General features: G+C 46.7%; 1 protein-coding gene across 1 annotated transcript in view; it reads right to left on the bottom strand.

Moving 5' to 3' along the window:
* The window catches only part of SMAP2 (small ArfGAP2), a 32679-nt gene extending 5136 nt beyond the window's left edge, over positions 1-27543 (bottom strand). Inside the window, exons 1-6 of the mRNA XM_019547778.1 lie at positions 27403-27543; positions 6260-6393; positions 4003-4088; positions 2956-3034; positions 2389-2475; positions 894-975 (exon numbers count right to left, since the gene is read on the bottom strand). Of these exons, the coding sequence (XP_019403323.1) occupies positions 894-975; positions 2389-2475; positions 2956-3034; positions 4003-4088; positions 6260-6393; positions 27403-27505 (571 nt within the window). The 5' untranslated portion in view covers positions 27506-27543. The remainder of the gene's footprint in view (positions 1-893; positions 976-2388; positions 2476-2955; positions 3035-4002; positions 4089-6259; positions 6394-27402) is intronic.
* Positions 27544-27549: the final 6 nt, after the last annotated feature.

Genomic DNA, 27549 nt, shown 5'->3' with positions numbered 1-27549 from the left:
GGAGCTGCTGATGGAGGCGAGGGGAGCTAAGCAGCACCTGCGTGGCTGAAGCTGCACCAGAAGTAGCCTTGCTGGAAGTTGCATGCCCTGGTCCAGCCCAGGACTGGCAGACACGAGCTGGAGCAAGGTGTGGGCTGCCCTGTGTCGGGCTCAGCCCCATGCAGAGCACCACAGGCTGGATCCAACCAACTGGTGGGCACCCCCTATAAGTCAGAGCCAATCAGCTGGCAGGCTGTAATTTTGCTCACCCCTTATCTACAAATGATCTCAGGAAAGGATCCCAAATGACCAAGAGAGAGACAAGAAGGACTCAGTACAGCCTGCCACTTGGCATGGAGGCCTCTGCCTTCACCCCACACTGATAAAATGAGAACTAGCATCTGCCAGACTACGATTGAGCAGCAAGACTGCATTATGTAGATTTAATAAAAGTCGCTAAGATTCATTATGATAACGCAGGGCTCAGCCTAACTATGGTCAAGAGCTCTCAGAGGATACACTAGCCTACAGTGGCACTCATCTCCCTAGAGGCACGCACCTCAGCAGGCTGCAAATACAACCCCATGCATGTGTATCAAAACGCTTATGAGAGATCACCATTAAGAGTGGCCTTCCCTGCATCATTAGTGTCAGACCCTCCAGTCAGATAATCTCTAGCTTTGCATTAGAAAAGCCTTCAAACAAGCATGCAACACAAGCGGTCACCCTTGTTTCTGGAGGCACATGTTTGTCCTACTTACCTCAAAGGATTTTTAAAAGAGAAGAGAAGTTAGAGGGCATTTGAGACGGTGAAGGGGCAGCCTCCAGGCCACAGAGTATTACACTGAGAATCTCTCTAAAAGATTCAGCACTTTCCAAGGGGGCTATAAAATGCTCTTTAAGGGCTCCCTTACCAAGTCCCAACAAGTCCACTACAGGTTCTGTTGATTTCGGGGGACTTTTCCTGGCTTGTTGCATTTCTTCTTTCTTTTGAGGCTTAAATCAAAACAAGATAAGACAGTCAGACATCAAAAGCCTTTCACCGATTCAAAACTTGCTCTTATTTGGGTAAAGTAATAGAGATCAAACTCAAAAAAGCCTTAACACTGTATTGATCCAGTTCAAACTGAGTGGGCTTCCAAACTCTGGTCTGCCAACCTCTGTAAGGACCGAAGCCACAAGCCCAAAACCGGATACCCGAAGAGGAATGTCAGGAGTGTGACTTTAACCACTGCAGACTCAACAGGCTTTCCTAGGACTGCTGGATCAGTCCCATATAGCTTATATAGAATTAGCCATGTAAAGGGAATGTCACACATTTGCTCCTTCTGCTATGAAGCATGGCAGAGGTATTCATGTTGTCACATGAGGCACTTTTAAGTGACCCTCAGCAAGGTAGTAGATCAGTCCCATCATGGAAGAAGGGATCAGACTGCAAAGGCTTCCTAAGCATAGCTGGTCTCAGCGCACAACCTTGCTCTTCCTCTCTTGCAGCTGATCCAGTCAAGCTTCACATCACAAGAAACTCCATTTACAGCCCTGCATGTTTTACAAGCATCATCCAGCTTCGTTTGAAAAGCCAGCCCTCAGCAGTAGTTCTGTAACTAGGTATTCGGGCACTTAATGAGCTGCAGATGATTTGACAGATTTATCAGGTCAGTTAGAAGTAAAAATAGATGCAAGTTCATTTTTTTCTGCAGAGACAGCTCTCCCTCAGCTGGACTGGTCCACAATCCCCTTGATGGGATTAAAAGCCAGTTTAGGTTTTATCATCAACATAAGCTGTGGCTGGTGTATCCTGAACACAGTCCAGGATTCAAGCAGTTGCTGACATTGGCATGGCAGGGTAGGAAGAAAAGGTATTTATTCCTGAAGGCATAGTGCAGACCTGGATATACCCAATTAGTCTGTTCTTGCCTTCTCTTTAATTGAAGGGAGATGGAATCTATCACTCTTGAAGATAAGAGAGATGTACCATGCCGGGCACTCCATTTGGAAATTAGGTCCAACAAAAAACGATGTTTCTTGTTGCCCGCTTATAATTTACCCTCACAGGGCTTCAACTGCACAGGGATAAGCCCTGCTGCTAGATTGGAAAGGGAAGAGGGGGCAGTTAACAATCCAGGTTCAGGAGACAGGGATGGTAGAAGACATTCAGAATTTCCAAAATTTGGGGGGGGAAAAAAAAAGTTTCCCCTTTCCTTAACTGCTAGATCCTGACTACTGTTGTAGATGAGAAACAGGACTGCGAATCATCAAGCTAGTGATTTATTTGAGGCATCAATTTCTTCACTTGATCAGAGACCAGGAAAGTCTCGATCGGTATTGTATTACCCCTACCCTGCTTAAAGAAACCTCCCTTTCCAAATCAGTCCTTCACAACAGACTCACAACAATGTTGGTTTTTACCATTTTCACTCTCTCAAAGATTACGGGCTCCAGTTTCTTTTCTGATGCTGGCTCACCACTCCTCTTCCATTTGTCATCCTTTTCTTTCTGTAATCAAGGCAGACAGAAGGGGAAGTTGCAGTTGACAGCATTGGGAGAAAGTTGAAAGACAAAGTTCTAGTTTTCCACACAGTTTTCACACTAACTGATAAGAACATCTTGTTTGCCTTGTAAACATCACTTCCCCATTTGCAAACAAACAGGTTTCCCTAGTGCTTTGCATGAGAGATTACAATCGGTTTTCAGCACATTCACACAATAGTTTTACGCCCATAATAAAAACAGTCAACAAACAAATGACCTAGATACACTCTCCCTTTGGAGAAGGGTGTATGATGCCACTACAACACTTTCAAGAAATCTGTGTTTTCAGCAGTGTCACTATTAAGTAAAATGTTCAAACTGTTAAGCAAATAAACACTAGTCCTGTATGTCTGCCACCTGACAAAGTTATCAATTCAGAATCAAACAAGGAAAGATGCATCTTCAAAGCTTCTTTTATGCAAGTGAAGGTATTTAGACACTAACCCTGAAAACGCCGACATCGATACTTCGGTCCATGTATTTCTTCTTTTCATATTTATCCCGAATGAAGCCCTCCACAGCTCTGCAAGAGGCTTGTTAAAGAGGAATCATTCAAGAGTGGAAGCTATACGAGTACACAGAGTCAAACAGCCCTAGAAAAGCACCTTGCAACCACAAAACAATGCTATTCAAGAAAGCTATTCCAGCAGTAGCTCTTTTTCATTCCTTTAAGGCAACATTAATATTAAGACAGGCTCCTGTAATATGTGGCTGGGATTCCTAGAGCTGGTTTAAGATTAAAACAAGTGAACCATTTTTTTGCTCTATTTTACAGGCAGCCGCAGCCCAGTAAGCTAGCCTGATGGACATCACACACAATACAAAGAGGAGGTAGGTCAGGCTAGGAGGCAAGGTCATACCATTTGTTAAGCAGGATGGTACAGTAACTATTATCAAATTATATTACCTAAGTATTTGTCTTACTATCATTTAGTAGCATACTTCTGCCAAAGCAACATTTAACAACATTACACAAGACAGCAGTCATTTCAACGCAAGGCAACTAAGCTTCCTTTTACATTACTAGCTCGGCACTGGACAGCAATCCTGTTTCTCATTAGCTTAATCATCACTAGACTCCTGCTGTACCCTTCTGTAATTAAAAAAGTATTTAGTCTTATTTTTAAGAAGACACACAGCACACTTTCAGCTCCCACTAGCTTCTGTAGGGCCCGTTTGACAGTCGGCCTTTCAATTTACTACGGAACCGACAAGGCATTTCATGCCAGGACTTACAGTTGTAACCATTTGGCTTTACTTAGTTCTCACACTCCATGGCTTAGGAGTGATCCTTTTGAGAGCTTTCCCATGGAGAGCTGTAACGTAACAAATCTGAAGCACTGAACTGAGGGCGGCTGGCTGGGAAGCCTTTTTCATGGCTGACACACACGCACACAAAGATTAGGGCAGCGGCCCTCCTTGCTGCTAAGCCTTCTACACAAGATTAAAAGTCTCTATTATCCTCCAGTAGCAAGGTACAAAAAAGGATGCTGATCTGTCTGAGGTCGCCTGAAGTTCTCTGGCAGGTAGGCTTCATACAGACGGTTTGCCTTTCCGTTCCCCATCTCCTGCATGCACTGCAATTCAAAAGACAGAGGTCAAGCCATTTGTTTCAAGCACAAGAGTGTGAGCCACATTCATTTCTTAGGCTAGAGATGACGCACACAGGTTTCAAAAACTTGCCTGCACTCTTGTGTCTAGCTTAATATTCCCCTGGGATGCCAGCAAGTGCTTAAGTTGAGGGAGGAGAAAGAGGAAACTGAGGCATAGGCTTATGATCAGCTAGAGGACCCCCATGCATCTGAAGCTTTTTCTTGGCACAAGAGGAGCACAGAGGCAGCATTTCTATGCTTACCAAAATTTCAGACTAGTATTTAGAGGGAAAGTGCTACTGAATTATCCCATACATCTGACCAGTGATTTTACTCTTTATTTTTACACTATTCTTTTTACTCAAGAGATTCAACATTTTTCTTGGTAGCCTAACTCAAACCCCAGTGAATTATTGCCCTTAGTTAGGGTCTGCCCTGTAGTTTCCCTTCTCTCGCTTCCATCCCACTTGCTCTAGATATAGTTCTGTTTCAGGGCAGGAGTACCCATCCCTCCCTCGGCAGAGTCTGCATACATGGGTTTCTCCACTTCAGGTTCTCATTTTCTACGGTTTGTACAGAGATCTTCATCTCTGCAGCTTAACAGCCGTGCCAAGTTTCAAAATAATCCTCAAGAAACTAATTAGGGAAGAAGCTGAAAAGTCTGAGAACAATTTGATGTCAGAGCATGTGTATGGAGGCATGTACCAGAGGGAGAAATCTGGCCAAATGCAAGCAAGTGCACCTGTTATTCCTCTGTAGACCCAGGATACTACAGGCCAGTGGGTTTAACATCTGTTCCTGGTGAACTGGTAGAAACAATAATTAAAGGAATAAAATGAAAACAATAACGTTGTTCAGTACTTGGGTGATTGCTGAGGGGAAAGTCAGCATGGCTTTTTTAAGGAAGATCATGCCTCACCAACCTATTCAATTTTCCAAATGCAAAGAAGTAACCAATGAGGTCCACAGGGTCTGCATTGGGACAAATGCCATTAGTGACTGGGAAGGGGGGAGGAAAGAGAGAGAGAGTGCTAAGTGTGCCAAAGTTATTTTAAGGGCGGGGATAGTGGATAAGGACCATGGCAGAAGGGGGATGGGATGGGATGGGGGCAAGGACCACGGCAGACTGAGAACCTACAAAAGGATCTTGTGGGGGGAAAAAAAAAAAAAGAGCAAATGGGCAAAGTGGCAGGTAAAATTCAAATGTTGGTACGTAAAAGTAGTGCACATGGGGAAAAGCTACCCAAAATATCCACAGGCAATGATGGGTTCTACATAAACTTGTACCACGCAGGAAGCATCTTGGAGTCACTGAGGATGGTTCATTACAAATATCAGCTCAGTGGCAAATAGATGTTAGGGATTAAGAAGGAAATTGGAAAAAAAACAAGTCCCTTTATAAATCTATGGTGTGTCCACACCTCAAACACTGTGTGCAGTTCTGGTCCCCAGACCTCAAAAAAGGGTGAAAGAAGAATTAAAGAGTCTACAAAAGAGAAAAAAAAACTAGTCAAGGATGATTGGGAACATGGAAGGGCTTCCACCCAAGGGCAGACTAAATAGGCTAAGACTTTTCAAGCCTAGAAGACAAAGACACTTGAGCAGGAAGATGATAGAGGATATGAAAATATTAAAATGACACAGTGAAAGTAAACAGAGATTTTAATGTCTCCTACTTCTAGTATTTTGAGACTGCAAAATGAAACTATTAAGTAGTTAGTTTAAAACTAACAAGAGGAAGGTTATTTTAAAACAGTGTTAATTAACTGTGTGGGGGAAGGGAGGGGAATTCATTGCCACAAGATGTTGTAGGGGCTGTTTGACTTGGTTCAAAAAAAGGGAAGTGAGCAGATGCTTGGACGAGACAGTCTGAACACAGTCGCTAGAGGGGAAGGCCCCGAATTGGAGTTTCCTAAAAAAAACACCCCAAACCCACAACTCTAAATGCTAGGAGCTTCCACCATCCTGTTCCAGGTTCAGGACATGGCCTGTTCAGCCTTCCTCTTGGCATCCACCTTCTGCTGCTCCAAGGGATGGGATACTGAACTAGAGGCACCTATGCTCTGATCCAATAAATGACCGTTCCTTTGGCTTACTGACCCCCACTTCGCCAGCACAGCAGTTGTGGTCGCATCCCACCCCAGCTCCATTTTTACCTGTATCTGTTCTTGTGTCCACTGGTCGAGATTCACAGACTTGACCCTGGAAATGTGAACTCCTAGGTTGCGATGGATCCCAGCACAGCGGATACAAATGAATACTCCGATATTCCAGGATGCCCATCGTGGCCCTATAAAAAAAAGAGACAAAGATGGTACCATAGCCTCTGGCAATGCTCAGCCTGCAACTACCCTGAGCCAGCTCTTATGGGAGAAACTTGGGATTGACCATTTTGTATTTCCAACTGAAATGGAGGTCGGGATTACAAACACCAGCAGGTTTTGTAAAGAGATCGAATCCTTATGAGTAGGCAACAAGGGTTGCGTTCATTCCCGCCTCCAGTTTGGGCTATTGGCATATAAAGGGAGAAGCCAAACACACGTGAAAGGGTAGCAACCCCATGGCACTAAAACAAGACCCTTTTACTTCCCCTCTCCCCACTCCCTGAATAATACAGGGGCAATCAGTGTGCAGTCAGCAGGTCTTGCCAGGCCAGACCTGCATTGCAATCAAGTTTCAAAGCCTTGATTTAGGACAGAGGGAGATAGAGTCACTGCTATGGGCAGCATGCTCTGAAGAACTGGATTTCCATATCAAACTAGGCCAAACGCTACTGCTTGAGGATGAGTAGCATCTAGTGTTTGATCCACCTGACCCCAAGACAAAGCACAATGTGTGCACCTCACTTTTGAGAAGAGCCATGAAGTTGGCTACACGCAAGATGACCATGCTGCAAAGATTACGGAGAATGGAGGAAGGTAGCAAGGACATTCAGAACCCCTCCATATCCCCATAGCCTGACTGATTAAGATGGCAATTCATACAGCAAACAGGAACCCTGGCTAGGATCCTGATGGAGGGAAGAGACGTTGGTTTTAGACGCTTTTGGATTAGGTACCATTAGCATGCAGCTTTTGACAGACAGGAGAGCTCCAAGGTGCTGAAGGAGGGAGGGCATGCTGGGACACAAACGGGGAGAGGTTTACATGGTTTACGTCACTCATGGCACACACGGCTCTTGCCGAAGGAAACGGATGCATCGCCAAGTGCCAAGACCACTCCGGAGACGGCGCCTCGGAGCCACCAGGTGGCGCTCGCACGCTGCTCTCAACCGGACTCAGAATTAGCACCCCAAAAACAACTCGACTACCCGCGTTCGAGCTAGGCCAGATCAGAACAGCTTTGGCAATGTTCTTACCTTGCTGAGCATCAGGCTTGTTTCTGGAGAGCTGGCTCTTTTCTCAAAAGGTCCAAGCTCTGAATATTTAGCCTGGCTGGGCCTTTACGTAGCTGGTTTGCAAACTGCAACGGCATGCAAACAAGTATAAGTAGCACAATATCAGGCCTAAGCGGTCATTGTTCTGGCCTTTGAACTGTGCTGCAGTAGGTTGAAGGATTAAGTAAATACCAGCACATTGAATTATGCCTACTGAGAGAGACAGAGGCTATAGGTAGATAATAAAGAGAGAAACTGTGGCCTTGTGGCAAGCATCTATTTTGCCAGGGGGTGTGCAAGGCCAGAAAGGTTTGTCATTTAAAACCTGTCCCCCGCGCCGGCATGCTGTTGTTCCTTAGTCTTTCCTTGGAGGATGGTACCGTCTGCTTGTTTTTCCTCTTTATTTCAAGCAAGGCCATTTGAAAGACAGTCCCAGATGTACACAAGGCGCATGCATCTACTCAGCAGCAGCAAGTTGTCGCAGGAGAGCTTGCTCGCCGCCCTGCATCAAAATGATGGGCATGTTACGCCAAGGCAGTTGCTTGCTTAAGAAGCTTGCAAAAGTATTATTCCCCGAGATGCAGAGCTGTTGTGCAAGACGGGGTGGAAGATGCTTTGCCATGCACCTGACTATATGAATGCTCAGAGGACAGACTTTTGTATTAAAATACCTCCTCGCTAATCTTCAAATAGCCACAGCCAATTCCCGAACTTGGAGAACCAGGTTGCCTTTAGTTCTTTGAAGCAGTTTCTCTTTGGAGTTAAAGACAGATAAGACAGCGAGGATGCTTTCTTTGGTTCTCCATGAGCAAACACCCCTTCCATCAAGTGCCATTTTAAGTTGTGCTGTCAACCAGAATACGCTGCCCTGGCATTTGGCTTCAAGCCCTAGTATGCTATACCAGCCTCAGTCTTTCCATTGCAACTTCAACGGGTGGGTTTGTGCGAACGTATCTGGAGCAGTGAGACATGGGGCACCACAATGCCATACCCTTCTTCCCCCAGCTGTCAACCCCTATTAGAAAGGCAGCAATGGGAAGTACGTTGCAGTACTTCCCACAACAGGCCAATGCTTTCCAAACACACAGTTCCTGCCCCGAAGAGGAGTTTTAGTCGAGCAAACAGTACGCCATTAGGCAAGAGGCTTTGCTTCAATAGGACATCTGTTCAGGGACGGGGTCATCAGCTTCCTTGTCTCTAGTTCAGAAGCCAGGACCTGAAAGCTCAGTGATGGATCCAGAAGCTAACCAGAGAAGGAGGCCCACCATGCAGAAGATGGTCCTTCTCCCCTTTAAGGGCAATCGGGGTTCACAGCCCACAGCATTCCCGTTTTCTGGCCTTCCTGTAGCTTTGCATATGCACTGCTGACAGCAAAGACATCACAAGTAGTTAAGAGTTGCATCTGTCAGAGGGCACTGGTTTTTTTTTTTCCCACCTGTGCAGTGCCTTTGCCGGCATTATGGAGTCTAGTCCCGCTTCAAGGACATCAAGATGGAAGTTGAGTCAGCATCGCCACAGCTCTCAGCTTCCTTGCTACCAGAAGCAGCCTCTGAGATGGACCGTCTTGGTGATCGTAGTTGAGCATCAGGAATCTTTATTGGATTGTCCCCAACCCAACAATAAGGGGCACGGAAGTATTCCTTGGTGAAGATAAAGCCTGCTTTGCAGCATCTAGTAGTTCATGAGCATGCCCTACAACACACCCTCAAAGCTCACGGAGGAAAGGCCACAGCCTCTTGGCAGGAGGCAAGCGCTCGGTCTCAAAACACAAGCAGGGAGGTAAGCAGCTTTCCAAAGTCTGCGGTAAAGCCAGGAAGAACCGAGAAACCTTGACTTCCACTTTCCAGTCTTCAAGCAGAGCAATCCTTAGAGGCAGTTGCCTAGATTACTCATTTTCAACAATACCTACAGGGCAGGAGACTTCATGTTCCCAACCCTAACAGATCCTAGAAATCATTTAGGGTTAAAGTCAATGCTAGGTTTAGGCTATATTTGGTGTTTGTAGGATCAAAAGAATGAATGGTGCACCAGACCCTACTTCAGGAGCCATAGTAATCAGCTTGCTAGGCAGGTTCGTGTAGTGCTATTTAAAACCATTGCAAGAAAGCTTGCAGAATTTTTTTTTTTTGTGATTTCTTAGGTGGTCTAAACAAGAGCGATCATCTCTGAACCAAGAGTTTTAGAGTTTTGCATTTCTTATTTAAAACTATTTACCTTTCTACTCACAATGATAATAGAGTGCTTTCACAGGCAGCATGTCTTCAGTGCTCCATGCATCTCTTGTCATTTTAATATTTCATTTACAAGGGAGGACAAGAAGCTGCAAGGACAAAGTAATAAAGTGACAGGTGTCTGCCACCCTGTTTTGGAAATCTGAGCTTGGGGAAAACCTGGCTGTAACATCCACAGCCCTGAGATTTCATTTTGCATTAGCCGAAAATGCTTTCTGCTAATGGAGGTCTTCTAAAAATTAATATGTAAGTCATCAAAACCCTGCAAGCTGCCAATGCTGGTTTGGCACCAACAGATGCTATCCTTCAAGCCAACAGAAGGGTTCTCTCTGATCTTCGCCGCAATGAAGAGGATCCGAGAAGAAAGCGAGGTAAAGAGAAGCGCGTGAAGTCAAGAGTCCCAAGGGACAAGCTACAAAAAAAATAAAATAAAATAAAATAAAATAAAATAAATGGAGGCAAGTAGAAATACCAGACTGTGTTTTAGATACAAAACCAATGTTTTGATTGACACATTGTTAGGAAGAACTGACACTCCAACTGTGGTGACAGTCAGAAGTACGTACCTAAAATACTGCATCATAAATCCCTATTACATCTCTACTGCAATCCTGTGGGAGCGTGCACATTCGGGATCCACAGCCCAACCCTTATTCTTCATTGTGTCAAGTAGTAGCTGCTCAAAACTTCATGCACTAAGCCAGGGTGATGTGAACTCCTCAAAGAGGAACAAAATACCATTGCACTCCTTGGGTGCATCTCCATGAGTGGGAATGTGCATTTCCCCGGGGACAAACAGTGGCAGCAGCACATCTTGTGCCGCCGCTACTTGTCTCCAGGGAATGCCTGTGCCATGCGTGCTCTAGCAGCACGTCGTATGTTCTGGTGGCACGCTGCCTCGGGTGGGGTAGGGGAGGCTGGGGCCAGCAACTGTGATGATCCCAGCAGCCTTACCTGGAGTCCAGGAGCTGCAGCAGGAAGTCTGGCCGGCAGCCGGAGCATGGCTCCAGTCGGCCAGGCTCCAGTTTTGGGTGATGCACGCCGCCGCCATGGGTGCTGTCCTGCTTTTAGGCATGTTTTTTTTTTTAATTCCAGGATCTACCGGGGTAAAAAAAAAAAAAAACCCCAATACCTCCACGCTGCAAAGTAGCAGCACGGGGGAATGTCTGCATGTGCAGCATGCGGCGCTGCAGACCGCACGCCTGCACTCATCTGGACACACTCCTTGAGGGTAAAATAAATGTGTCGAGACAAATGGCACACTGGAAGACCTGCCTGCCTACAGGGTAGTGATGCGCCGACACAGCAAGGGTCAAGGTAGTGGAAATAGAGGAACTATATAAATAAAGCATTAATGATGGGCAGAACACAAGTACCAGCCTGTCAATGGCAACACGAGGGTGGCTTAAAAACTTGCACAGCTGAAGCCATGCAGCAAGCTACTATACTGCCAGGGTCCATTTGAGTCTCACAGGCCTTCTCAACCAATACGGAGCATGGAAGGATGTAGAGGACTTCTTTAGGACTGCCCTGGTGTTAGCAAAATGGAGACTGCCTGTTCAGAACAGGCAACCCTGGGCCAGAGGCTGGGTATTTGAAATCAGCAAAACATCAGCCCTCCACCCTTCCTCACTGCTCCTCCAGCTGCAGCAGTAGCTATTCTTTAAAATGTTATTGAAGTGCTGCTAGCATTTCTAATTTCTGTGCCTGCCCAGCCCTGCAGACCTTGGGGACCAAGTTTAGCCTATTAATGTAAATGCGAGCAAGCCGCAGTACTTCCCTGTGCAATTTTTAGTGCAGTTTTTTCCTTTTACAGAATCATGGGATCCAAAAAAGAGGAAGTTACTTGTCTGAAAGTCTAACCCAGAACATCATCTTGCACCATGTTACTTCCACTCTTTAGTCAAGCTACACAGTCTGTATTTCAAGTATACTGCTTCCTGCACTCAATTAGGTATACCAAAATCCTCACTATGTGAGCAGGCACGGGCAACACTGCAGGAAGGATTCAGGATCTAGAAAATTTAAAGCTTTTGGAAAATTATACAAGGAAAATTGAGGCTATAACTATGCTGAAATTCAGAGTTACAGCCAGAGGGGAACAAGGCAAGCAGAGGATTTGCTGAATTATCAACAGAGGCAAGAGGTACTCAACCTTGTGAAGGAACACTATTTTGGTGGCAAGACACAGCTTTTAAAGCTGGAGAGAAGAGCAGCATCCTACCCCTAAGGGGGTTGGTTAGCACAGCTTGCAGAACTGATGCAAAGTGCTGCCTTCTCTTGCAGCCCTTATTACACCAGCAATGCACAGAGTATCTGAGTGGATGATGGGCTGGAGGCTTAGGCCCTACATCTGTGCCACCCCTGGCCTCCCAGAAGCAGTTTGACTTACCGCAAAACCCTTTTGCTCTGTGATTGTGAGATACATGTCTGACTCAAATGATTGAAAAAACAAAACAGGAAGAAAAGCAGCTCTCGTGTATAATTCAAGCAGACCATAAAACAGTCAAAAAACCCAACCCTTTAACAACTCTGTAAGAATAGCTCCATCCAAGTTGGCAGAATCACAGCCATCGGGCTTCTTCAAAGGCTTCAAGAGCTAAATAAAAAAGTTGGCTGCGCCAATTACTCGTATTAGGCAAGCAAGCCTGATGCCATCAGAGGTGGAGTTAGTGTTCACAGAAGCAAAGGGCCCAGCACCGCTACACCTGCCTCTAATCGCATCTCAGCGAAGACGCGTCTTCTCTACACCCCGGCCAGAGAGGGTGAAAACATGGTGTTATGTTGAGCAGGGATAGGAAGCCGAATGCACACCGAGAGCCCAGGAGGCCTGGATCTAACCTCTTCTCCTTGGTGCAGCATCTCCAGAAACATTCTTGACCTGGGGATATGTCCCTACAAAAAAACAGGGAGCTCAAAGGCATGTCTCCAGTTTATTTAGCTACCCAGCTGGTGCCAGCATGAGTGGAAAAAAGACAATTGCTGAGAAGGACCTAAATAAGCTAAAGTTTACCAAATCAGAACAGATTTGAACCCTTAATCCGTAAGGAGGGAACATGAAGCCTGTAATCTCTAGAACAGGGGACAGCAACCCCCAGCACGCGTGCCAGAGTGTGGCACACGAAGGCATTTAGCTTGGCACATGTGCTTGGGAAGGGAAGGGGCTAGGGCTGGGGCTGCACCGCTACAATCAGGATCAGGCCCCCCATGGCTCCTCTGCTTTCCGCCCCGAGGCGCACGTGCACCTGCTAGCAATGAGCCAGGCTGGGGCTCTGCAATCCTCAGTATGGGGCTTGCAGCCCCCAGGCTATCTGCCGTGGCTGGCCCAAGCTCTGGGAAGGCCCCTGCTGCCCGCCACAGCCCCTGGGCTGCTCACAGCAGGCAGTGGGGAGGCTGCAAACCCTTGCACTGAGGTCTGCAGAGCCCTGGCCCAGCTCACAGCTGGCAGCAGGTGCACGTGCACCTCTGGGCGAACGACTCCCCTGCTGTCCACCCCTGGCACGCCAGCATCTTACGAGGTGAGGCTGTGGGGTTGGTAGCACTCCATCCAAAAACACTGCCGACCTCTGTTCTGGAACTATTCAGTGTCTCTTGTCTCCAGCAAAATACCATGCTGCAAGCTAATGGTTTTACCTGTTTAAGGATTTAGTATCTCAGTTTCAAGTGTCCTCAGTCTCTTCAATAAAAGGAGACTAACTAGGAACAAGAACTGCCTGCATTTAGAAGCCATCTGGATAAAAATACGAAAAGAGTCACATATGTCCTCAGCTGGTTAAATCTCATTCTATTGCTTTATCATTTGCTACAGAGAGCAAACTGCATGTGGAGTGGAGTTTCCTTTAAAAAAAAAATCCCCAGGAGGATTCACTCCCCACCGTCCATTCAGCACTTGCATAAGGAGCTGGAGCCAAAACGCAAAGTTCCCTCTAATGACCCTGCTGAAGGCTTTTATGAATAAGCAGAAATTGGCTCTAAAGCCACTGCCTTTTTCTTTCTTTCTTTTTGAGAAGGGGGATGGGACTATGGATGCTTTCCTAGGGCAGGAAGGAGAGTGTTTAGCTATTCAAGTCCTAATGAAATAATCTCAGTGAAAACAATTGTTCAACTTGCAGGCTCCCTGCCTGTAATTATTTCAGCAAAAGCTCAGCTGGAACAGTAGGCACGTTTCCTCTTGGACCAATTAATCAATACCAACATTACTGCATGTGCTGGTGTCCGACATACTGTAAGAATTTCCTTAATGCATGTAAGAGGAGGGATGCAGAAGAGGGAACTTTTCCAGGGATGGGATGGTCCCAGCATGAAGACATCCATATCCCCTAGCATAAAGGGTTACTACTAGCCAGCTGGAGCACTTCCAGTGAACCGAAGCTGAACAGCTCCGTTGTTCAGCCAGCCAACGAGGCAACGTATCCCTAAATAGAGTCCGATGCTGCCCTTTGACTAGGGAAGTCTGTTCTGGAAACAGATATTAAGATAACTTACTGGAATCCCCTCCCTTCATAGGAACCAGTGAGTTTGGCAAGACATGTTACACAACACTGCTTCCTCTCGGGTCCCACGGGCAGCATGCGTGGTCACGCAAACAGCATTACACTGATATGGCAGCAGAAGGTTTCAGCATTTGCCCCACGGACCTTGAATTCTGTTAGCGATCTACGAGGACAGTCATGTTCTCCATGCTTCATGGTGAGAGAGAGTTAGCTATGTGCCAAATGCAACTCTCAAAACTCAGCTGTCAACATTAGACCCAACATGTTTGGAGTCCCTAGTAGCCCTTTGGATACAGGGGATGCAAGGCATGTTGTGAACAGCAGTGAGTTCAAGCAATAGTGCTTCCTCTGCCTCCCCTGCAAGAAATACAAAATAAAAATCCAGAAAACTGGAAATATTCTTAGCAGCAAGCACGACCCCAGCTGCTCCATCCTCTCTCTTATGAGAGAAGTATGAATTAGCTGCTGCAAGGGGAGGCCAAAGCAGAAGAATCACAGCTAGCGAGGGGTAAGCCAAGGTTACCTTAGAAGTGTACAGGAAGCTGGTCACGACACCTAGAAAGGCAACTTTTACAAATAACTTCATAAAAGGGAAGGGGAAGAAAAGAAAAAAAAAGGGAAGCTGAACTTTAGAATTGCAAAACTATCCATAAGATTTAACATAACATATGGAGCCTGTGCCCACCCTTAGCAAGAACTAATGAGATTTTGATCAACTACCAGAGGAAATTGGCCCAGGCGCACAGCATTTGGGAACTCTGCCACCAGCCAACTAAGTGAGGAATGATGACTTTTTATTAGCAGCTTACATTTAAAGAGTGTTATTCCTGGTGTGGTCCACCCTCATGATCAAATATGCAGCAGGCACCACTCTGCACATGACTTTGTGCCTAACAAGGTTGAATCTGAAGTCCAAGGCAAATGCCCATTTTCTCTCTTCTACAATAGCTTAGTTGATCTTTTAAGTACAATGAAAAAAAATAGGAGTCAAATGCACAGTTGGTGCAAACCTCAGTTTTGGGGGAAGCTACACCAAGGCACTGTTTGTCCCATCAACCCCAAAACTAGGGAACAAGATGACAAGGAAGTGTTTAAAATGATGCCAGGCAAGCATGTTGCAACCAAACCACATTCTAGGCACTTTTACTTGGCCTTAAGAGTGGAGCTCCAAGACTTGTCCTTCTTTAAGGAAAAGAAAGGCTGGGAAGAGCAGAGAGGGGCCTCCTTGCTGTTTAGAGTACTAAGAGACGAAGATGTGTTGCGTAGGACAAGGAGCCCTATGCAAGCCAAGGTTGCAAGGCAGGTGCAGCAGTGGGATTCGGGGGAAAGCAACTAGATCAAATTACCAATATTACAAGTGGCAATGCAAGCTAGAATGGGATAGTCAAGTCTCATGCCTCCGAAGAATACGTTATTTGCTCTAGAAGTCAGCGAGGAGCTCTTTTTCCACTGTACAGATGGCCACGTGCTCCAGATACTTGAAACATCCAGAGGCTGCCTGTCCGACTTCATGGACCGGTGCCACCAAGATGTTAGACGATGCTAACGTAGTAATGATAGCTTCTTTACTTTGGAGAAGCCTGCAACACAGCACCCTTGGACTTGTCTCCAAAAGCAGCGATGGTCCTTTTCCAGGAACTTGTTACCAACTCCAGGACTGTAGTGGTACTGACTGGAACCAAGATTCACACTGCTGTTTTGACTGGGGCAAAAGCCTGAAGTCTGGACTCAATTCTCTTTTCACCGAGGAAAAATCTCCCGTGTGTGGGGCATTCACAGATGGTTTGGGCTGGAAGGGACCTTGTGAGATCATTGGGTCCAGCCCCCCTGCTCTGGGCAGGAAAGACGGCTGCGGTCAAACCACCCCAGCAAGGTGCGTGTCCGACATCTACAGTTCATAAGAGTCCAATATAATTTTATTTCCAAAATCTGTCATACGCCCTGCTGCCAAAGATTTGCTCAAATACAAAACAATGGATTCATTTTGCTGCTATTCCCACCCCAGAGCATCTGGGCTCAGAGATGCTATTAAATTATTGCTTATTATTAGGATTAACTGGGAGCACTGGCTTACAAAGAGATGAGAAGCTGGAAACTTCACGCTTCACCAGGAACTGCATGCCAACCCACGGAGTTAACTGTATGTACCCTACAAAAATGCACGATGCAAACTCAACGGAAGCTGACCAAATCGCAGGGGTTGCTCTTGCAGACGAGTGCTGCTACCAGAACATGACTCGCTCTGTAAAATAAAGCAGGAGTAACCTCTCCATTAAAGCACGAGTTACATGTTGGGCATTGAGAACAGCCTATAGTGGTGCGTCTTATTCTGGAGTTCTGGCTGTGGTATGTGCAGGATGGGGGAAAGGAGATCACTTGCTAAAGACAAACACTCCAGGCGTGGTAGTCCTTAGAAAGCCCGCACCTGAAGAAAACCACCATATTTTCTTGCATACAACATGCCCCACAGTAGGACATACACACCTTGCATCCAAAAGGCAGAATAAAGAAAAAAAATGATGTTTCCTTGTAGTAAGTAACTGAGCAGGAGCAGCTGGGGAAGCTCACGTTTCCTCATATACATAAGGAATACATATTTCCTCATATATAATATGCTCTCTCATTTCCAGCAGCTGGGTTTTGGGGCAAAGTATGCAAAAATATGCAAGAACATACAGTAATTTCTTCAAACAGGCATGCCTCTGGGCTTCAAAGAAAACCAGGTCAGACATACCTCTGGAAGCCGCAATATTTTTCCAAGTTAAAAAAAAAACCCCCAAAAAGCCCACACTAAATCATGTTTGCAGGTGTAAACTGAACAGCTGGTTGAAAGTCACTCTTGTGCCATTAGTAACGAGGCATTATTCTGCCACAAACACATGCAAGAACACCTTTCTCCTGGCTTTTTCCTCCTTCATTCATTGCACTCACTCCCGTTTTATGTACGGCTCGGCTCCCACCTCCTCTCTTCTCCGGACAGCGGAGATGCCAAGCAATAGTTCCAGAGTTTCTTAAAGACAATTGCAAATACAGCCAAGAAGTTCCCTCCTCAAGATGCCTATGCACAGCCATGGCCAGTAAGTATCATTTGGCATAGCCAAGGGCCACTTAAGTATCTAGAACCGATATTGTTGTTAAGTCACGAAACACATTCCAGTCACTAACAGTGAAAGCCGCAGGGGCCGACAACTAGAAAGGGGGAAGAAATACTAGAAGTTGAGTCTAGAGATGCGTTGCTCTCCAATACAGATGGACCAGAAGAGATTTCCAAGTTTTAGACCTAGAGAAGCTATATATCTGCACCCAGAGAGTGGTGGTGGACAGGTCATTTTCGACCTGGAGGGATGTGGGCAGTGGGGTCCCCCAGGGCTCGGTCCTTGGACCTGGACTGTTCAACATCTTCATCAGCAACTTGGACGAGGGGGTAAAAAGCACCCTGTTCAAATTTGCTGATGACACTAAGATGTGGGGGGATGTGGGCACGCTAGAAGGGAGGGGACAGGCTGCAACTAGATCTGGACAGGTTACGGGGTGGGTGGATGAGAATAGGATGGGATTCAATACAGATAAGTGCAAGGTGCTGCACCTCGGAAGGAACAACCTGTACCATAACTACAGGCTGGGGAACTCCCTTCTCATCAGTGTAGAGGCAGAAAAGGATCTTGGAGTCATTGTTGATGCCAAGATGAACATGGGCCAAGATGAACAGTGTGGGGATGCAGTCAGGAAGGCCAACCGTACCTTGCTGTGCATCCACAGATGCATCTTGAGCAGGTCCAAGGGGGTGATCCTCCCCCTCTACGCGACACTGGTCAGGCCACAGCTGGAGTACTGCGTCCAGGTCTGGACGCCGCACTTCAGGAGGGATGTGGCCAGCATCAAGAGGGTGCAGAGGAGGCCACTCGCATGGTCAGGGGGCAGTAGCGCAGACCCTACGAGGAGAGGCGACGGGACCTGAACCTGTTCAGCCTCCACAAGAGGAGGAGGAGGTAGGACCTGGTAGCCATCTATAAACTTACCAGGGGGACCAGTGGGGAATGGGAGAGACCCTGCTCCCTCGAGCACTACCGGGAGTAACTAGGAATAATGGACCCAAGTTGACTGAGAGTAGATTCAGGTCGGGCGGCTAGGATCTTCACAGTCAGGGCAGCTAGGATCTGGAACTAACTTCTAAGGGAAGTGGTGCTTGCTCCTACCCCAGGGGTCTTCACAAGGAGGCTAGAACGAGGGGGAGAAAAGCACCTTGCCGAGGTCATTTGACCCCAGCATCCTTTCCTGCCATGGCAGGGGGTTGGACTTGATGGTCTGCTCGGGCCCCTTCCAACCCTACCAACTACGAAACTATATTTAGTGGTGAAGCTGGATTTAACTCTGCTTAGGCATTTCAGATCCTGCATTTCCCTTTATTCGCCAGCTGGAAAGTTTCTTCTCGTTAAATATGTTTGCACTCGACATGACATGCTGCTGTCTAGCGCAGCTGTCTGATGCACCTCTCTAGGGTTGCTGGGGGGGGTATTTGGAAGTACCCCACTTCCTGGCAAGCATTTTTAAAGCAGTCTGCAAGTTCATGGCTGGGACTTCCCGTGGGTGGTTGGCAAAATTGAGTAAAATGGTTTTTCCTTCTGCTGTTATCTGAAGGGAGCAAGACAGGGCTCTGACGCAGCCAATTCTGAACAGTATCTTGCATGAGACATGCCTCTCCCCTTTCCTTGAACTCAAATCCCTTTGTGGGGTCAAGAGGAGGGAGGAGAGCAGAACCACATCCACCACTGCCATTAAGTTTTCTTCCTCGTCCACCTTGAAGCATTATCTCCATTAACTTTCATCATGAAGGCAGTTCCAGGTCTCGTCCACATCACAGGCCTAGGGACAGACCCCACTTGACCACTCCCCCTTCTATTTTCCTGACCTCCTCCTTGCTCCTAGCCACCCCCAACCTCTTGCCCCCTCCTTTTCTGGATCAAGAGACTTCTTCCTCTGGCTAGGCACTGAAAGGGCCTAGGAGAAAGCCCCTGCTCTCTCATCTGGTGCCCAGTAACAGAGCTGGAGGAACGACTGGAGCCAAGTCCTGCTTTCATCGATAGCGATGTTGGAGCAGCACACGAGCAGGTTACTCAACGTGCAGGTACTGCAAGGGGAATAGTACATGCTCAGTGCACAGGAATTAGCTACCAAACCTTTAAGCGTGCACTACAGGGAGATTTTCAGAGACTTAATTTGGCATATTTAAAGACCATTTGGGTGAGGGAGGGGGTGTAATTCAGACAGAAAGGAGAACCAGGCTGTCCAGGGTTATTCTGGATAGTAGGAACCTGACAAATTTCAAGCCCTTACTGCAATAATATCACACACGCATGCTGAAAGAATCACATATGCGCACAGACCCTAACCTCTCAAGAAGGAGAAATGTATTTCTCTATCATTCCTGGAAACAGCCAGTATTTTAACTGAAGCTCTCTCAAAGTAACCCAGCCTCAGGCAGATCTCACGGCATGCAAGGTTTCAGCCCACATGGTGTAAGTCTGGTTCCATTAGATAACCCAGTATTCAACTGCTTATAGTGGAAAGGACTGAGAGGCCCTAGATACACGATCAGGCTTGTCTCCATAAATTAGAGGAGAAGAGAAGATACCAGTGCTCCGAGGACAGATTTTATTTGAGGTCCAATTATGTTCTGTCCTAGATTTCAAGGGATGCCTGTAAAGCAAAAGTCACTACAGCCGATCAGCCTCTTTCTAGACTGAAGTTTGCTGGGAAGTTATTCTTGACTCTCTAGCATTGATAAACTACTTGTATTTTCCCCAAGGTGAATTATCTCTAAAAGAATGATAAACGTTTGCAAGATAGGCTGGAATGGGATTGTGAAAGGTGTCTGACGTCTGGAGTAATTTATCCGGCAGTTACTATAGTAACCAACCACAATTTTTACTCAAATCACAATGCATAGCTCAGAGGCCAGCTATAGTCATTTTCTATAAATTTGGTCCCTTAAGTTGTGTTCTGCAATATGGATTGTCACGGCTTTTGACATGCAAAAGGTGGTAGAGCTGCGAGTTAGCTACAGAAGTCAGTGTTAGCCACATTTTACAGTTTCTAAGCCAGCCTAAGTGATTAGCCCAAGGTCAGCATCTGGCAGCACTGGGATGATGATGCAGAGGGATTGTATCTATATCCTCTGCTTAGCACACTACGTGCTCTCTCTGCTGGTTTGCAGTCAGCGCATTTATAGAGGTTGTTTCAGGTACTTGGCAACATCATTCCCAAATGCTCCTGCTCTCGCAATCCCTTCCATGCACAAAGCTGTTTTCCTCATGCAGACTTTTCCCCTAGTCTTGTTGCAAGGTCTGCATCTGTTACCTCCACCTACCATAAACAGCAGCAGCTAGGGCCTAGCTTGTTCCCTCTTCCCATCCCACCAGGAGCTCACTCTCTATTGTTCAGTGATGACTGCTAACTGCTGTGGCACTTATTCTAAAATAACTCTTGCTTCCAGTAGGGCAATCTGCAATAGATAAGGGTAAAGCTTAAAAAGAGAGGTTTGTTCATGCAAGTCCCCACTGCTGTGACCGAGGCATTAAACTGACTTCATTCTGCTCGGTGCTCAGTTGGCCAGGCAAACTAGGCAATTCTGTGTTGTTTTAACCTTTGCCATACAGGAAACCGATATCTCTCTCCCCTTCCAGTTTAACTCTGTAGCTTCTGACAACTGCTGACAACATAGAAGCAGCGAGGAAAATGTGCACTAGGCTATGTCAGTAATTTTAAGCTGATGTTTCAAAAATTAAGAAGTAGGATCAAGCCATGGAGAATTAAAAGGAGTACCAATATAAGCATCCCCGTCCTGCCTCCCCTTTTCCCCACCCACCAGGCCACACTTCCTCTTTCCGCTTTGCGGATGTTATACTTAAAAGCAGCTTCAGTTGAATTCTTGTGTGACATTAAAGATGGCAATGTATCGCAGGGCTTCCAAAAACCGCTCTGAACTCATGGCAGGCAGCAGGAAGTGCATCTGCTATTCAATTCTCTGTAAAGAGCTGCTGACGTCAGCCTCAAACAGAAGAGGCAACTCAGCAGGCCTTTGCTGTGCCTCATCATACAGGCACGTAGCATCCAAGAGGCTGTTCACGGGAACCAGAGCCGAATTCACTCTTCATCCCATGAAACTATTACAGGGAGCTAGTTAATAGGAGGACTCTACACACTCCTGCTGTGTGAGAAAGGGAGTTTAGCTGTTATTCCAGCATGAAAAAAAAAAAAACAACCCCCCCAAAAAGTCAAGAAAGCCTACCTGCTTGTTAAGTCAGCGGCACTACCAAGACCAAGGATGCTGGTGTCAGTAAGGCAGGCAACCTGGTAGTCAGACAAGCTGAGGTGGAGTCAGAGTGGCAAGGAACAGAGTAAGAGGAAACCGGATTTCATCTTCACCTAAAGGAAAAAGGTGCTTGCTGGCTTCCCTCCTTTGTGTCACTAAAAACTATCCCCTTGCCCTTCTGGTTCCACCCAGGCTGTTTTACCATCTTGCTTTTTCACCTTCCTACTAGGGCACCTTCCGACTAGGGCACCCCTGATCTAGCTTTCACCAGGGTCTTCCCATCTCCTTCCACAGTGAAGCATACAGTTTCTATAACTAATTGTAGAGTTGTGTGCAGTTATTCTGTCTTGCATCAAAACCTGTTCTAGGGAAATCCTTCTAGGGAAGTGACCTGCAACTTGTTTGCTACGGTCCAGCTTTGGCAGCGCTGTATATATACAATGGCTCACTGTTTTCTCCTTCCGGTCCTTATGTACTGGCACATTTGGATTGCAAATGCTGCAGGGTATGCTTAAAAACCACACTTTTTTTGAAACACACTGATACAGTAAAACTATTAGCAAGTTTGGGGAGGGGAGCAGGGAGGAGAATAGTAGCAGGCTTGATACATCCATCTGCCCAAGTAGCATGGCCACCAATGCAAGGAGATAAATCCGATGCACAGGATTCCAAAAATTAAATTCAGGTTTAAATGACAGAAGGACAAACACAGCATCTTTCAGAATAGGCGTTGCAAGGAAAGTGCAGCTTCTAGCCACTAGTAACAGGGCTCCTTATTTGTGTAGTGCATTGAATCAGTTACTTACAGATGCTTAAAACATGTGCTAACCCTCCCAAGAGAGGGGTGAGAATGACTGTACCAACAGCAAGCAAAATACTCAGAATGGAGAACTGAGACCAGCTCTGGAAACAATCTATGCTATGTTAGAAAGGAACAATAATGCAGAGGTAAGGTTTTGCATCTAGCTGGCAATGAGTCATACAGGAGGGGCAGGATTTCAAATGGAACTGAGGGTAGAGTCCTCACAAGACAAAGGAGAGGGGTACTCAGACAAACCAGGAGGAGGAGGACGATGATGACAGGGGCAACCTTAAGCTGATGAGTGGACACAGCAGAGCTGGAGAAGGGTCATCGCTGGGGAGCTCCCCCCGAGAAGGAACCTGCCATTCTGCCATCAGTGATACTGGATCCAAGGAGCCTGTGGGAAAGACGGGACTGGAAGAATAGAGGGGAGGAGTTTGGGAGAGGGAAGAGAGTCAAATACAACATCTACACGTCGTCAAAGTTCAGAGCCAGAAACACACCGAAGCCCCCATGTTAATTCAGCGGTAGTTGAGTACCAGGCATCTACCAAAGTGCCACCGCTGGCAAGCAGCTCACAGAGGGAGTAGTTCAAAAAGCAGCTTGGCGTGGTATTGTTATCCAAAATTCAAGACATCCCTCCTGATATCACACCACAATTTTATCATGACCCTGACAGTCTACCCGTAGTCCAAGTTCGTGTAGCTTTTGCATCCGTTATCTCTGCTGGAGAGTGTCAAGTCTGCTTGTGATAACCATATTATACAACTGTGTTAAAGCAAAACCATGTCCTTAGAAGGCCCTCAGCTTGAATACGAGTAGTCTCTTTCTATGGAAGCATCCTGGCAGCCTAGAAAGAAGACAGGCAGCTTTCGAGTAAGACTTCTTCCTTCACACGACAGCAGATCATAGCTCATTTGGGACAATATAAGCACTACCATGTTGCTTTGAGTGTAACCAGATTATGGATATGGTGCCTTCCAGCCCCCAACAACTATGAATCCTCAGAAACAGGGTGTTTTTAAATGGCTGACTAATACCTGCAAAGCACTTCCTGTACAAGATGCCATTCTGGCCAGAGGAGAACAGCTCCATAACACCCAAATCAGTGGGCCATGAAAAGCAAAGTAGAGCCTACTCTTAATGATTTGCATTATACTTGCAGTACACCACTGTACTACTGTGGTCTCATATCACTGTTACAAGCACGAGATCAGAGCCTTCATGTTACCGGAAGCCCATAATACATGTGGCACTTTTGATCCCCAAGGTCCGCTGGCAGAAGGGGACCATACTTTATTATAACTCCAGGGCATTTATTCTTTTCCCACCTGCCTCGACTGAAGTAACTGTGATTAAACAGAGCAATCTTCTTTTGGACAGCAAGTCATACTTAGCTGTGCATCTTCTTCCTTCCTGCATCAGAGCTCTTGCTCAACTTCCTGCAAAATAAATAACTTGCAACCACCACCCATCATGCTTATTAGCGCGAGATGGTTTTTGCTGCTAGAGCTGCTCCCACAGTTTCGTCAGGCTGTCCTTCTAGTGCCAGGGACTTGAACACTGGGAGTCATGCAGACCTCCTTGCTTAGTCTTAAGGAAACTAAACAGCAGCCTTTGAAAAGCACATCTGCTATCAGACTTCGATTAAGCTAGGAAAGCCCTGTGCTCTCATCCCTGCAGACTTCAACTATTGCAAGAAGGCACAAGGGAGGTGCTTATAATTGCTCCAGCAGCTGTTTGGCAGAAGGCTCTAGAGAACAGCTATTCCCAGAGAGCTTAACTTATCTGAATGAGAGTGTGGGATGAAGGAAGGGGACCTAAATCACACTGAATGGTACTCACCAACTTAAACGGGCAAGCCATTTACTTCACACTCAGTGGCTGGAAACTAGTGTAGCTGGCAGGCTAGACTCTTTGCAAGGGACGATTGTGAACAAGGCCTTCAAGTCACTGCCATCATGTCACGCAGACCTGCCCCAAGAAGGGTTAAGCAATGAGGAAGAAGTCGTAGCTACAATAGCATTCCTACTACTGTGGTCAGAAGAAGCCAGACAGCTGACATTCCTCCCGCACATGCAGAAGAGGCCATTATACACATCTCTTGGGTAGTTTCCTTTTAGTGAATGCAGTGAAGGAAGATATGGCTGGACACCAGCTGACCCCAACAGGTACAGTGACTTCACTCAGCTCTTCCTCGCAAGCTCAACTGTTGAGCTGTCAAACCCGCTACATAGAAACGGAGTGAGGTCATCAGGAACAGCACACAGAAATGGAAGTGTGGGTGGCATCTGAGCAGTCCCCAGCCATGTGTGTCACACTAGCTTTCAAAAGACACTACAGCCTAGAGCAGCATGAGATTGCCAGAAGCTAGTAAAGAGAGATAAAAAGCAAAGAGCTAAGAAGTCAGCTGGTGCAGTGTTGGACAGATTTGCCATGGTTATCTGGCTAGAAACAGGTCCTGCTCTCCCTCACCTCCAAGCCTTGACCATCTTTCTTCCTGGCTTCCAGCTCCACATGTAATATAGTTTTACATAGAAAACCTTAAAAGTAAAGCCAACTGGAGGAAAAAAAGAGCATAAAATGCTCCTGAGGACCATTTTCAACGTACAGGCAGTGACTACCTAGTCTAATGAGGATGCTGAATGATTGCTCTTTTGCAAAAAAGTGTGTCATTTCCAGCTGGAATTGCTCAAGTTACAGAACAGTGCCTCAGACACAGAAATATGGCTGCCAGGAACTAGACCATCTCTTGCTGCCCCAGAGCCTCATGTTCTGAGCAAAAGCTTTCTAAGTGCATCAGAATGTCAGGGTACAAGCTGCTCCATGTACCAGCACACGTATTCATGTAACGGGAGTAGGCTTGCATGTCATTAGCAGCAGGAAATCACTGGGTGTACATCAGACCAGTTAACTCTTTAACACCAAGATTATTACAAGGAGAAAGCTCCTTAAAAAGGGACTGAAGTGGCAGATGGTTTTTCATTTGTGGAAGTCTCCTTGGAGAGATTTAGGGGCACGTATCCATAAAGAAGTTCTTTACGCTGCACAAGTGTTTCATAGTTTCAGGGGTTGGAAGGGACCTGAGCAGATCATGGAGTCCAACCCCCTGCCATGGCAGGAAAGAGTACTGGGGTCAAATGACTCCAGCAAGGTGTACATCTAGCCAATGAATCACTGTGTTAGAGGCCTATTTTCAATGCCAAGGAAGTGGAAGTTTGCAACTGCCTTCAGAGGTGCTAGATCTTTGGCTAGTTTCTGCAAGCAAAGCCCAGGTCTTAATGGCTGCAACTGGAAAGACAGAGCACTCCATGCCTCAAGGCTACAATAATTGCAATTAAAAAGATGTTAATGGAAATGTAACCTACCTGATCTTGTAAGCAAGTTAGTACTGACTACTTGGGTATCTCTGTGGACACTGCTGACCACAACAGTCACAAAGTGCGTTTGTGAGGAACTGCAGAAACTCCATCTGTAGCTTCCCCAGAGCCGAAGCACTCTCTCATTAGATCTGAGAACAGATCTCTTGCAGAAATAACCTACTAGTCAGTCCCACAGAACACAGGCCCACTCTTCATGACTAATTTCTTTAGTTTTTAGAACAAGGGTATTCTTGGGTCACATGACTGATTATTCAGTGTTACAAGCCATTTGCCATTTTTGGTAATAATCCTCAGCTGTGGAATTGCCATTTCCTGTATATTAATACATACTGGAATTGCTGCATTCCAGATATTTATAAAGCAGGATAAGGAGTCACACTGAATCCACGCTTCGCCGGAAGACTCCTCCAATGGGATTCCTCGTGTATAGCGATGTGGAGAAATTAACAGCTTATATTGCTCAAAATGGGTTTTTATAAGAGATGAGTATAGCCATAGCGCATAGTCGTTACCTGATAGCCAATACATACATCCAAGAATTAGCTCTCCAGTTGCCATGTTCAGCCTACACGGCTGTGAAAGACCCAACCGCCACGATGCTAGAAACACGTGCGGGTCACAGAAACACAAGGCATGGTTTGGCATTCTTCGACACCACATTTTCAGCATGAATACACAGGGAGCATTTAAGAAGTTAAAGATCCAACTTCGGCCCAAAGTCCTACCCCTGCCTGCCCCGCCACTCGTTCCATCCAGGTCTCCAAGCACTCTTCAGAGACGCCTTGCGCAACAAGTAAAACGAAACTCCCAATAAATTAATTAAAATAATCACTGGACCACGCTCCTTGGACCACGTCTGTATTGCGTAATCCCCACTTTTCAGTTAAAAAAAAAAACCTGGATAAGGAAGTAGGTTGGGTTTACAAGAGCTAGCAGAAATCCTCTGACATTGAACACAATAATCAGCAGCGATTTCAATGTCAAGACCAGCAGAGAAGATCCTATTGGGGGAAGTCTTGTCCTTTGACAGCTCTAAGCCTCCTTTCAAAACCTTCAGTACTATCAGGCTCCTAAAACATAACCCAATGCTCACACTACACCTCCGGTGCAAGGTTTTACTTCACGGAGGGGGTAGGCCCTTCGCAATGTCACACAGCACCGGCTTCTGAAGCCCTGCCCCTTTTTTTAGGATAGTTTGATGCTAAAAAGAGGATTTTCAGCATAAAACCAAAGTCCCATGCCAGGCTGATCTGCAAAGCCCTCTTCCTTCAGGTTTCATCGGGAGGTCTGATGGGTGTGGAAAGAGGATTTTTAGCTTACTTTTCTGCTCAAAACAGGAGGGATTTAAGCAGCTTCGCGATAAGCAGAAACAGCCCGAGAGGGCATCAACCCCCCCCAACGATCGACTATTTTGTTACCCCGGGGCCGCTCGAGCCCAGCGTTTCTCCCCCGGCCAGCCTGACGTTTCTCAGCCCCGGAGCGGGCTGCGGGACTAGACGAACTTGGAAAAAAAATGTATTTTTCTTTAAAAGGAGAAAAATGTGGGAATGAACCTGCGGGTTTCCCCTCACCGGGGGGAAGGGGCTGGCAGAGGGGGGGTCCTGGCCCCGCAAAAAGGCCCCCCGGGGCCGCCCCCGCACACGCGGGTGGGGGGTTCCTTCCGCGCCCCACGGGCCGGGCGCGGACACGCGTGGCCCGGTACCTTTGGCCTGGCAGTCGGCGCAGTACTTGTTCTCGTCCTCGCCCAGCAGGCTGCCCAGCACGGCCTGGTAGCGCTCCACGTCGCGCACCGACTTGCCCGTCATGGCCCGGCCGCGCTCGCGCGTGGACGCCCCGGCGCTGCCCGGCA

This window comes from Crocodylus porosus, unplaced genomic scaffold, assembly GCF_001723895.1.
Source record: "Crocodylus porosus isolate Cpor-Errol unplaced genomic scaffold, CroPor_comp1, whole genome shotgun sequence".
In the NCBI taxonomy this organism is placed as follows: Eukaryota; Metazoa; Chordata; order Crocodylia; family Crocodylidae; genus Crocodylus; species Crocodylus porosus.
The sequence above is the reverse complement of the archived record's forward strand: the minus strand, read 5'-3'. Positions and strand labels throughout refer to the sequence as shown.